This window comes from Lagenorhynchus albirostris, chromosome 3, assembly GCF_949774975.1.
Source record: "Lagenorhynchus albirostris chromosome 3, mLagAlb1.1, whole genome shotgun sequence".
NCBI lineage: Eukaryota > Metazoa > Chordata > Mammalia > Artiodactyla > Delphinidae > Lagenorhynchus > Lagenorhynchus albirostris.
In genome coordinates this window covers 101,335,294-101,349,066 of record NC_083097.1, presented here as the reverse complement: position 1 = coordinate 101,349,066, position 13,773 = coordinate 101,335,294, and the positions used below count along the sequence as shown (strand labels likewise).

The following is a 13,773-nucleotide window of genomic DNA, read 5'->3' as shown; positions in this document are numbered from 1 at the left end:
GCTTACTTAAACAGAATCTGGTGAGTGATATAAAACCTGGGGAGTTTTCCCTATTCGAGGCTATTTCATATCATTCCTTGACAGGGCTCTAATTTGTTTATCAAAATTTTTCTTGCGAAAATTAATAATCTGTCATGAGCGATATTACCAGAGCTCAGGAAGCCTTGGTTTGTGGCTCAGAAATTTCTGGCTGCGTTTAGAAAGCCAATGGCAAAAGCAGACTTAATTGCTCTACCTTTAGCAAATGCATAAGCTCCAATGACCAGAAACCAAAATGAAGGGCTAGGAAACAATGGTGACCGAGCATGTACAACAATTCAATTACATGCAAAATAAAGTGTACCCTCTCATTTGTCAAGTGAAGTGCTTAATTGTGGCTACTTGCCTCACTGAACACAAATACGATTATTTTACCAGGCTTCAGCGCACTGAGCACTGATTGTAGAATTTTTTAGCTTGATTAATAGTCTGGGATTGGTCAATAACTCAATACTATACAATTTTAATTACTTACATTTAGAAATCTATCTAACTGCTCTCAAACAAGTTTCAAAGAAATATATATAAGAGTCCTTGGTAAGGAGTTTATCAAACTTGACAAATTGCACATGCATTTTATTACCATCATGAAATAAAGCTTTGAAGCCATTAAAATCATATGTAGATGAAAATATCCTTTTGTCAAAATTATTCTTTGTAGTAACCATTAACCTTAAAGGAGTCCTCAAGAAATCATTCTCTCGGGGTGAATTTTTTAAATGTATTGAAGATTATAAACAAAATAATATATGAATATATGCTATATCCACTGACAATTGATTTTTCTAATAGTGAAGGACCATTAACATTTATTAGCCTCTGGTTATCTATTTTTAATAGCTATCACAATAAACAATTAGCCACTAAATAAAACCAATTAATCTTTTTTTTCTGACTCTGCTGTCAAAAGTTGGGGTGATTTATTTCCTATAGTCAGAAGTCATTCCATCCTTTTTATGCTAATAGTCAAGGTGGCAAAGATTTACACACAGAAGAGATGACCACAGAGAGGCTTATGCTGAATTCTTATATCAAGGTAACACCAATGAAAGGCAAATCAGATTATAAAACATCACCTTGGCCAGTACCAGCCTGAGCGGTATTTGCTAGGTATCCCGTGACAGCTTTTAAAACTTTGCAGAATTCAGCTGACTGAATGGAACAACCTCGAATGGGCGAGATGGGAGAGGTGAGTCCTGCTTTAGCCTCTGGCCCCAATTAGCTGTGGGACTTGACAAGTCGCCCAACATCCCCGACTCTCCATCTCCTCATCTCTCTGGTAAGCAGGATGGACTGAACTAGATGCCCTCTCACATCCCATCATGTTCTGCTCCTGCTTTCAGATAATCAACAAGCACGTGCCACCTAAGGATCTGTCCAAGACATGGCCTCACAGTAGACAGCATCAACGATGTGACCTCCATCCTCCATCGTGTGTACCAGCCAGTGCCCTGCAGGGAGAGCTTTCCACGGTTTTGTGTGTCTAGTCATGCTAATTAGAATACAGACCATTTAAACTTACTTGGTAAACAGTTGAGAATTCAGAGCAAGAAGAAAATCTAGTACCAAAATACAAGACCCAACTTTAGTTGATCTCAAAAAACAAAGTGATATCCCTTTAATCCTGGTACCTTAAAGAGTAAGATTTTAGAGCATATGGTCATATTCACCATCACAGAAACTGATTTCATGTAGAATTTAGAACTAAAATGTGTACTCTATTTGCCACTGTGTTAACAGATTCTCTCTCTCAGCCTAGAAATATATGCAAAGTTAGACCTCAGAAAATACAGACAAGATACTTCTTTCCCTAGATTTTCAATATTTCCTAAAAATGAATAAAAGGAAATGCTCAAAAAGTAATTTTAACATTAATTGTATCCTAGAGTTCATCTAAGGGCATAGGAATACATTCAAGACAGAATGAAATCTTCAAACCCAAGAGCAGGGCTTACTTAGAAAACATCATCATCACCATAGAATCCCAGACATCACAACTTCTTTTGGGACAACTGACCACAGGATTTAAGACTCTGTATGGATGTTTTTAGTAGCACACCCTGACTCCTCACCTCTCAGGTTACAGCTAAAGGGCTTTGGGGGCACAGAATCAGTTGCCATTACTCAGCTTTTTATTGTGATGACTAACATTCTCATTAACTTTTCAAGGTCTGGTCAAAGGGTCAATACTGTGATGGGGGAGTGGCAGGTACAAACTACTGGGTGTGAGATAGGCTCCAGGATGCATTGTACAACATGGGGAATAGAGCCAATATTTTGTAATAACTGTAAATGGAGTATAACCTTTAAAAATTGGATATTATAAAAAAAGACTCATAGAATAAAGGGTGGGGTTTGAAAAGTTCTACAAATACTAAAGGGATAAAAAAGTGAAAAAATAAAAGAAAATATCATCATCAACCAAAAAAAATTAAAAAGTAAGCCTTAATTTATTAAGCTTTTGGATACAATCAATTTCAAATCCCAAGTTCTGCTCCCTTTGATGTGTCATACCAGAGGCAGCCCAAGAGGACTGGCATAGTCAAGTGCTGTGTTCAGCTTCACTCTTTGTAGGATCTCATGTCATTCAGCAGCTAAATGGGACTCTCCTTTCTAAAGCACCTTGATTCTTTCCAAGTCATCATACACATACAGCATTTTATTATTCTCAAAACAAATGCAATGAGCATTCTTCACAAAGAGATAACATTTCATAACCAGTAAAAGCTTTTGGCGGGGTTTTTTTGTTTTTTTTTTTAACACTACTTGAGATATCTAGCAGTGCTGTCAATGACGGAAGTGTTCTATAACTACACTATCCAATATGGGAACCCCTAGCCACAAGCAGCTACTGAGCACTGGAAATGCGGCTAGGGTGACTGAGAAACTGAAGTATTATTTTACTTAACTTTGATTAATTTAAATTTAAATAGCCTCGTGTGGCTTGTTCCAACACAGAAATATCAAGCTTCACGAAAAACTAAAATGTGCTCTGTCCTCAACAATGAAATATCTAAAAAACAGACAAAGCCTGGGTCGATTTAGTTAGCGTATATCAATGCCAGTAGATTTTTAAGCAAAAAGAAAGCAGCAAGACAATTTTGTATGTCCCCTGGCATTCTCTGTAACTGGTGGCTCCTCTGCTAAAGATGACTCCAGTAAAATGTGCAATTCATTTACTTTGAGTCTGTAATTGGTTTGTTGTACACATAGGAAAAGGATGAAACATTTAACAAAATTAAGTGTGGTTTGGTTTAATATATTATTAATCCTTCTTTGATTTTTCTTTCATGGCATGAAAGCCTCCAGGACAAAAGTTGTTCAGTTGGGCCCACAGTTGAGCAAGTTGGGCCTTGCTCCCCGTCAGTCAAGCCCAAGTGCACATCTCCCGAGACTTCATACGGGGCGTTACTTAGGTCCACTGCTAGCTGTGTGGAGTGAGAAAAGAACTAAGCTCTATGTAAGGAGAAAAAGATTTCAGGAAAGTGGCTCAAGTATGCAGCCGAAACACTGGGAGAACATGGAAAGAAGGTAACCTTCACACTTGGGGGAGGGGGAAACAATGGAACACGAGAACACTGACACATTCCAAAGAAACTATTATGGTGATGGATTATCTCCAGGCTCCTCCCACCAAACGGCTCCTTCTAGAGTTATCTTCCCCTCTGGTACCACCACACCCAATTATAAACAAGGATACTCAAAACATAAATGTGAATGGCTGACAGTATGCCCAGGAGGCTAAAGGCAAACTTTCCCCAGGTAGCACAATCAGAAAGGAAAGGAAAAGGATGCAAAATAAAGATAAGCACTAAAAAGACATTCTGCAGAAAATAAAAAGAACATATTCATCAGAAAATAATCCACTATGATTGAAGGCATTGCTTACCCCTTTCTCGACTGCCCCCGCCCCCAAATGGGACTGTTGAGAGTTTCTGTAGCAGAAAAACAGAAGAGAAAAGGGATTTCTAATTCCTGTTTCAGGCACAAGTCAGTCAAGCTGCCCTGGCCCAGGTAATAAGCTTATGCCAAACCTCAAATGTTTATGAGGTCCCTAAGTCCCTAGTCCTTAGTCTAGATCTAGGTTAATCTAGATTCCGACAGCTTCTTCCCTTTGAATTCAATCAGGAAAGAAAAAGTCAGTAGCTTGAGAAAAAAGAAGAAGAGACTTTTGGTTTTGTATGTTTAATATTAACAGAATAAAATCAAGAAATAACGATTCTGTGCCTCCTGGGCTCTCATACGGGTGTATTTTTATTTTTAATGCTAATTCCTACTTTGAAAGGTCAAATGGAATTTTTTTCTGCGTTCAATGTAAATAACACAGTAGTGAAAAATGGTAATGCTGACAACCCAGGGTATCCTCGGATCTCCTTCCTTTATATCAAGGCATAGACTTACTGATGGTCCCTCACATGAAAAAGCTCACAAATAAAGACACACACAGTCTCTTTCATGAAGGTTCAAATGTCTTGGGTTTCATGGCCAAATATTCAGTGTGCTGAGTGAAAAATCTTTTGGACCTAAGATTCGGGGGCCTGTTTCAAATTTGGACGTGTTTGAAACTCTAACCTGTTTACTTTCTGACTTTGTCTTCTGTGTCTCCCTTTCTTGCCTCTAGTTCTAGCAAGATTTTCCTAGCAAAATAAAACGTTTGAGTTTTTCAAATAGAAGGGAAATGGTTTCTGACTGGCAGGTTCTAAGCTTTTTCACTGTATATGGCTGAATGGGCACAAACCGCCAAAGACTAAAAGCCACCGAATTTATGGAGTCAATCGCTAAAGAAAATATGTATATTCAGCAGTTGTAAGTCTCCACATGGATAATAAGAGGAATGACTCCAAATTTCACAACCGTGCACAAATTGATGTTCCATTTTAGTTCTGCATGTTTCTCCTCTTTAGCAATTCACCTGTGTGGTCAAGAATTAGGGAAAGTATCTTGTACTTCAAAACTTGCCGGTACCAGGAGAGCATGCTAGGTTCTAGAACACCATACAGAACCTATATGCTAAAAGCAAATTATGTAACTCAATGAAATTATGTATCTCAGTGAAACTAGTGGGTCAAAGAGACTGGGCATCTCTATTTCCCTTATCTCCAGTAATCAACTCAGATGTGATGGAGTAATTCAAGCATCTCCCCATTACTAGTAAGAAACATTGTACTTTCTTACTTTGCCTATAAAAGGACTAATTCTTTGAACTCATAATTCTTAGTTTTAACTTATTCATGAATGATGGTGAATCATACCGCCTCTCAAGTCTTCACCAACAAAGCACAGGGAAGAGAGAAGTAGGAATCCACTGCTTTAATAATTTGATTCCACCCTGGTGATCTACCTGAATATCAAGCACATTACTTCACCTCATCTGGGAACCTGGCCAAACGACACCTGGGCATCTGCATCAAATAAGCCCACCAGGGTCTCGCACTGGATGGGAGTCTCAAGCCACTTGGATTTTTGCCAGTAACTCTAGATTAGCTTGGAATCAGCGATGACCTAACAGTCCCTCGTGGAAGTCTATTTTGTACATGTAAGTTTTCTAATTTGTAGGGTACTTTTCTGACAAGATTACATAGATGCTTTATAAATTCTGACATTATTATTTGACAGAACAGACATCATAGGGACTTAAAGCATAATCCACATACGGTTTTCGAAGTGTAACTGGGGTCAGACAAAACAGTCTGTTTTGCTAACTTTCTGTTTACCAAGACATATTTTCATTGTTTTATATGACATTCAGCATGAAACTGTATCATACCCAAAGCTAAGCTTTCAGTTCCTGTATCCAGAAACTTTCAACTATCATTTCATCTTACCTTGTATGTTCAGTTACTATGACCACAATGAACCTGTGCAAATAACAGATCCATACACCTAAACTCATTCAATTCAAAAAGCAAGTTTATAACAAGATTTTAATGCATTTCTATATTAAAAAAATAAAATGCTTTGCAAACTCTGAATAGATGTATCTTGAGGCTATCTGTATACTTGCAAGGAAGGCAGACTTTAAAAAAAAAAAAACCCTGTTGGAGTAAGGAAAACATTTTCAAAACTTTTGTGTCCCCTCTAAAGCCAGTAGTACTAAGATATGCAGAAGTCCGTGGATATTTTCACCAGGGGACTCTCCTATCGAAGGTAAAAGATTATAAAGACACAACCGCCTTAACAGCTGTAATACAAATGCTTCAACATCAATCAGTCACAGCAATGCTTGATGCCAAGCAAGTAGTTTCTAGAATGGCACAAATAAAAATATATACACATGTAAATGTGCACGTGTACCCTAAAATGGATCATTATTATTTCTGAAAAGATTCACCCCCTCTCCACCACACTTCTATCCTCCCTGCCTGCTTGGGTTCGAGTACACTGTCATATCCTGCAGAGCTGGGAGGGGAGAGTTGGATGTATATCATAAGGCAAGGAGAGCTGAGTGGCTTAAGGTTAATCAGTGGCCAAATTAAGAAAATAATTCTGGAGTCCTGCTTTCAAGTCTCCTATCCTACTTCCAAAATTTACGTTCTTCTTTTATATTCAAAATATTCTTAGATATTTGGTGTTTAATCAAATTTTCATAGGATGTGAAGGGGAGATAAAACACTGTCCTTTCTTATTGAATTAATTTGATTTTTGTCTTTTGCACTCCCAGCTATCAAGACTGTCGAATAAACCAGTTTTGACTCATAAATAATAGTTCCATTATATCTACTGTGCCACTCGTCAGAGTACCTGAAATTTTAATTCACTTGTTCAGCTAAATTTCATCCTCAGTTCATGGCCATAAAATTCTTTATTGACAAACTTTCAAAGCAACTTTGACTCTGAGGTATCTAGTCAACATTTTTCTTCTGTGTGGATATTAGTTTATTGAATAAGTGGCATCTGTTTTCCTCCACATCACTAGCAGAGTAGGTATTTCCTTTTGACAGCTTTGCAGGATTTATGGGTTTGCATGCTCTGAAGAAAAATAGTACTAAGCAAAAAATTCCAATTCATTACCTCTTAGTACTTAATTAAGTTCATACTCACGGCACACTGGAGGTGAACCCTGAGACGACTGAACAGCAGCAGAGCAGCCAGCTATATTATCTTTGGAAGACAGAGAGGATTCTAATTATCCTGACCTCATTTTTCCATCTATGATATTCATCAATGTGCCTTCTATTTTGCCTCCCATTAGACCTGGGCAGAGCTGTTTGGAAAGCGACAGCAGATTCCTTTCTGCAGCCACTGTTCATGCAGCCCTTCTACACAATAAAGCCAAAGAGGGGCCCAACATTACTCTATGACCTTCCAGAATGCAGACCTCTGATCACAGAGTTCTCCCCGAGGTGTGACTGGAGGAGGCGACAGGAAGGCAAGCAGTGAGTCTCAGAAGCAAACACAGCCGGCGAGCAATGAGAGGTGGGGTTACCTGTCGGGGTTCTGCGTGCACACGTGCATCTGTAACAGGATCCTCTGTGTGAAAGTCTTAAAGCACTGCCCGCACTTCCAAAGATGCCAGTCACTGAACTCCGAGTGGAGCTGGCTGGTGGAGGTTGGGCTTGCAAGGACTCGCTGGTTTTTCACGTTGATTTGATTAAATCCTGATTCCATGGGCCCAGACTTATCCAGGAGGGAGAAGTTCCTGCCGCACGGAGTCTGTGGGAAGACGACGGAGCGCTGCTGGGCGGCGGGGGAGAGTTTGCTGCTCTTGTTGAAGGGCTGCAGGGGGTCCTGTCTGCACATGGCTTCCATGACCGTCGAGGGGACATTTACTGGGAGAACAGCAAGGGGTTGAGAAGATCAGTTTTATTAGCCCTTCAAATAAGCATGATAACACACACTTCTAAAAAATTCCTATAAGTCAACAGTTTAAAAATTGGTTTTTCTGGACTCAGAATGGACATAGAGCAGACAATTTGATTTAAGGGGACAAGCACAATTACCACAAATGAACTCATTCAATGTCTATATTTATTAAGCACCTATTTTCTGCTTGAGATTTTTCATACATGGTCTTTGCCCTCACAGAGCTCACTTATGACTTGAGATAAAAAGACTCCATAACGAGGCTCCACACTGCAGCCTAGATTTGGGGGTTCTCAGATAGGAGGTACAGCAAGAGACAGGGAGAGAAAGGTGGGGCTCCCCAGAGAGGGTGGCCTTGAGCAGAGAAGGTAGATTCAAGCCTTCAGGATTTCAGGCCTTCCATCCAACCCTGCCAGCACAAAACAGGTTTTCAAGAAAAACTGGCTGAAGAGATGAAGGCAACCCTATGAAAGACGCCTGGAGACAGAAGTCTGGCATGCTGGTGGGATGGCACGGGAAATCAGCTGACCGAGCACAGCGCGGGCTTTCGGGGGGCAGATCTCAGAGGGCCTTTAATGTCCAAATAAATAAACAGAAGACTTCAGGCCTAAGAAATAGACACTGACTGTTTCTGACCAGAGGAACAGCAAGAAAAGAGTCAGTGTTCAGGAAGGGCCCGAGTGAGGCACGATGCACAGACAGGGTGCGGTGTGTAAGGTAAGAGTGGGAGGCGACAGAGTATGCAATCTTGGAGCTCGGTGCTTGACACTCGGGGTTTGGAATCAGAAAGATCTATGGAGTTACGCAATCTCCCTGTGCCTCTGTTTCATCATCTGTAAAATGAGGACAATGGAAGTAATCATCCTAACAGTAATAGCATTATGGCTTAGAGGTCGAGACGGCCTAAACTTAAACTCCACTATTCACAGCTGTCCCTTGGTATCCAATGGGGGTTGGTTCCAGAGCCCTCGCAGACACCAAAATCTGTAGATGCTCGAGTCCCGTATATAAAATGGCACGGTATTTGCATATAATCTACTCATATCCTGCCGGATACTTTAAATCACCTCTGGATTAGTTATAATATCTAATACCAGGTAAATGCTATGTAAATAGTTGCCAGCATGCAACAAATTCAAGTTTTGCTTTGTGGCACTTTCTGGAAATTTTTTCCCAAATATTTTCCATCTGTGGTTGGTTGAATCTGCGGATGCAGACCCTTGCATATAGAAGGCTGACTGTAATACCTTTGTGACTGTGGGAAAACATAGAACATCTGAATGCACAATTTAGTCCTTGGTAAAATGTAAAGTGGTTACTGGAAGGATTGGGTGCGATAATGCATAGACGGCAGCTAGTAAATGCTATGGTTGCCATATGGTTGCCACTCGGTAGATGTTGAGCTCTAGGAGCCCTGGCTTCCTTATCTTTAAACCCCCTTTTATGCGGTTTAAATGAGATACTGAAAGTGCTCATCACAGGGCCTACCATCAACAACAGCCACCATTCTTATTCTAGAAGAAGAGACTGAAATGAAGGGAGATGGATTCAAGCATGGGTGGTGGCAGTGGGAGTGGGGAAAGAATTAAAAGAAAGATTTTTGAGGAGGGAACCCTAATATACATGAAATTTTTCTTTCTTTTTTTTAAGTTGCCATTGTGTTAATAATATATATCATGTATTCACCGGTCAACCCACAGGTTCAGAGGTAATTAGAACCTAATATGCTTAAAAACTGTTATTCTTTTTTTAAGTAACCACTCTGTCAATAAAATGTATTTCTTGGTATTTCAGAGATCATAGAGATTAAAGGTTACAGGGTGGTCAAGAGAGGGAAATTAGAGACCAAAAAGTTTAAAAAAGGATGACTGGCAAAAAGGTTAGTGATGGGAAGTAAACTATGGCTGTTGGTCACTAGTTCAAGGCCACGTGGAGGAAATACATGAACTGGGAGCTCTCATTCTTTCCTGACATGGACCATCTCTGAGAGTCCTACGAAGCACGAAGACTCAGGCGTCCTCAACTACAAAAAGAGAGTGGTAGGGGACCGTGACTGCCAGGAGGCTCCACACTTGAGTGGACAGGTAGACACCACGTGTGGAGGTTAATGGGCTGCCACTAAGGACTCTTCAACTCTGAGTGTTCTACACAATCACATGTATTTGATGAATCCAACAAAAGGAATAGCTCATCCTACAGGGTTCTGTTGGCCTGGCCCATCCTGTCTTAGGAAGGAGAAATAAAACAAGAGACTCACAGACCAGGGGAGAGCCTAGTTTGTCTAGTTGGCAGTTCTTTACCCTGAATGCATATTAGACTCACAGGGGAGATTTTTTTTTTAAATACCAGAATCTCTTGGTAGGGCCTAGGCATCTGCATTTTTTGAAATTCCCCAAGTACTTCTAATATACAATCAGAGATGAGAACCACTGATCTAATCCTACCCTCTCTTATTACCAAAAAAAGAAAGAAGGAAAAGAAAATGCTAAAGACCAAGCAGGTCTAATAATTTGCCCATGGTCATACATTCGGTCAAGGATACAGCTAAGCTGGAAGCTGTAGCTTTCTGATTTCCAAGGCACTTTTTTCTGACCACACTCCCATTCTGTGTCTTTTCAATAGCTGTGTTGCAAAAATAAAAAGGACATTTTACAGCTAGTACAGAGTTCTGTGTGTGTGTATATATATACCCATGCATAAACATATGTTATATATGCACCTATATACACATGTACAGACATATTTATGTATATATTTCACATATAAAATTTATGTATAATTTCAACTTCTGGGGCAAAGTGTATAACCAATATGAAATGTGTGCACACATTTCAGACTCTCAAAAAATCTTTGTACACAAACTGTGACTTTTGAAATACATATTGAAAGAAAAGGAGAAATGTTTTATTTTTTGGCTCTTTCTTAATTAAAAAAAAACCAAAACAGCAGCACTGTCAGAGATTAGGGTAAAATTCATCTTATTTAGCCTGTTTATAACTAATCCGGAAGAGACAAAGCACAGGGAAACCCGCAAGTCTTCAGGCAACACTAAGCTCTTGCGGGTTGGGAAGGCCAGACTAGCAGGAAGGAAGGAGGGGTGGGGAGACTGTGGAATGAAGATGTCATCAACATGCAAGAGAGCAGGAAAGCCAGCCAGAAGCTCACTGCTGGAAAGAGGAATATGATGCCTCTGGGGGAAATCATACAAATAATACTCTAAGTATAGATTATAAATGCTGACTTCTCACTTAAGCTCCTGGAAAGTAACCCAATAAATTCATTTTCAAAAATTGTTAAGGGCACACCACCTTTCTATTAAAAGAATGTGTGGGTCAATGGATTTTTCTAAGTTTAATAATCAATGTCAAAATAGTAATAAAGAAAAGTGTATACCAGTTTGTATAATGATGTGGGATAAACGGGATCTGAGTTAATGATAATAATAGCATTTAGGTAATAAGAGTTGGGATGGTTATTCTCTGTCTTCTTTCCTCCTATGGAACACTTCAAAACAAACATACTATGTTTTCAAGATATAGCAGCGACACCTGCACTCTATATTCTGCTTTTGGCATGATCTTTTCTTGTACTTGTGAATAAATTCAATCCTGCTGAATGAAATGAGCATATAATTTAGAGAGAGAAAAAAAAAAGTAAGGCTAGGAATGGATAAGTTTCATGAAAGCAACCATATTTGCTCTTGAAGCTGTCCTGCAGAGCGCCTGCATACTTCCACAGGACCCTAGAGGTCTAGATACAAAGCACAATTTTTTAAGCAGGACTTAAAAGGACACAGAGGATCATTCTTCCTAATACCAGTCTGACGGCCCAACAAACAAAAGTATTAACAAAACACAGGGAATTATAAGAGGACAAGAAATGAATCGGAAAACACTATGTTATCCCAAGCCATGACAGTCCAGACCACTGCAAAAGGCCCAGAAACGACTAAGGCAATTCCCCAAAAGGATGAAGGGGTTTCTACATGAAGACATAATGAGCAAGTAAAATCTCTTCAGTCTATAAGACAAAGGTTAAGGGAAAGAGGGCAAACTTTCAAAGCCCTAAAGGATTTAGTCAGGAAAGAACATAAACTCATCAAATCCTGCAAAATTAAACCCCTGAGAGAATGCAATGCAGGATCTATACAACAAAGTCCTACTTTACACCCTCATCCATTCATTCAGTCCACAAATGCGTACAGAGCAACAGTGACAAGCCTGACATTGCTGGCACTGAGGATACAGGGGAACAAGAGAGCCACAGCCCCGGCTTTCAGGCCACGTAAACTGTAGTGACAGAGACAGATATTATACAAATGTCCTTACAGGTAAATATTTACTCAGTTTCATCAAATCTAAACTTCCATTAACTGCAAGCCACACCGTTAATTGTAAGTCACTGATCATGATAACACACTTAGCAGGTTCAGAAAGATTAAAATGTGAAAAATATATGAATTTTAGAATTGACGATATACAGTTGCTACAAGTGTAATAAGTGGTATGACAGAGAAGAAAGGAGGCCAAGAAAATGTCTAACAGGGATGGCTAAACTTCGGGTGGGAATGATGGCTTCCCTGAGGCAGTGACCTTGAACGTGAGTCCTGAAGGGTACACAGCATCAGACAGGTGCAAAGGGAGGAAAAAGGGGATGAGAGGAGATGACACGTTGGCAGCTGTGTCACTAAGTCTGAATGGCATGCTGAGGTGAGGAGCTCAGGGCATGGAAGGAATGGAAAGCAGACTCATGTGGCCAGAGAACGAGGCAGAGATGGGCTGTAGCTGAGGCTGGAGAAGAAGGCAGCACAATTCCCAATGCCCGTGGCGGCAGGGCACATAGCAGAAATCAGTGCTGGGAAGCAGGTTAATACAACAGAGGACGGTGGGGTCTTCAGCAAACTAAATAGGGCATGGCCAGCGTAAAGATGTTTGAATTCGATTTTTTGCAAAACACTATGTGAGCCATACAAAACATTTCTGGAAACTATATGTAGCCCATGGACTATCATATTAAAGAACTAGGGATTGATTATAAGAGTAATGGCTAGCCAAAGAAGGGTTTTAAGCTAGGGTATAAGGTTATTAGATTTATGCTTTAAATGCATCATCACTCTGTATCATTAAATGAAAAAGCGAGGTACAGAACAAAGAATATATAGTATGCTGCTATTTGCATACAAGGGGAGGGGTAGAGTGAGAGCGCCAGAGAAAGAGAGGGAGAATATGCTCAAATGAGAGAATGGGCAAAAAAATACATCTGGAAGGACACCTAAGAGTGTTTCAACTGATTGCCTTTTGGAAGAAGAATTAATATGCCCATATTACTTTCTGTATTTTGATCTATGGAACCAAACTACCTATTAACAAAACAAGTGAGGGCTTCCCTGGTGGCGCAGTGGTTGAGAGTCCGCCTGCTGATGCAGGGGACATGAGTTCGTGCCCTGGTCCGGGAGGATCCCACATGCCGCGGAGCGGCTGGGCCCGTGAGCCATGGCCGCTTAGCCTGCGCGTCCGGAGCCTGTGCTCCGGAACGGGAGAGGCCACAACAGTGAGAGGCCCGCGTACCGCAAAAACAAAAACAAAAAAACATAACAAGTGAATAAGCTGAAACAATAAAATCAACAAATCAGTGAATTTTCACTTTGGCTGCTGTGATACTAAAAGGGAAAATGTGACATGCAGGTGGCTACCGCAGGGGTCCAGGCCAAAGCTGATGGTGAGGCTGATCGGGAGGTGGCAGCAGAAATGAAAAGAAACTCATTTAAGAGTACACAATCAACAGGGATTTATGAATGATTGGATAGAAGGGGTGAGAAAGAACAAGCGGTCAAGGTTTCTAGAAAGAACAATTGGATGAATGGGAGTGAGAGGTACTGAACTGGGGGAGAGGCAGCTTGCTGGACAGAGTAGGATGGTTTCACTTTACCAT

The 13,773-nt window shown here is 40.3% G+C and overlaps 1 protein-coding gene across 1 annotated transcript in view; it reads right to left on the bottom strand.

Annotated features, from left to right (window-relative positions):
- The window catches only part of PRDM6 (PR/SET domain 6), a 100,684-nt gene that overhangs the window by 8,777 nt on the left and 78,134 nt on the right, over positions 1–13,773 (bottom strand). Inside the window, exon 6 of the mRNA XM_060146220.1 lies at positions 7,466–7,808. Within this exon, the coding sequence (XP_060002203.1) occupies positions 7,466–7,808 (343 nt within the window). The remainder of the gene's footprint in view (positions 1–7,465; positions 7,809–13,773) is intronic.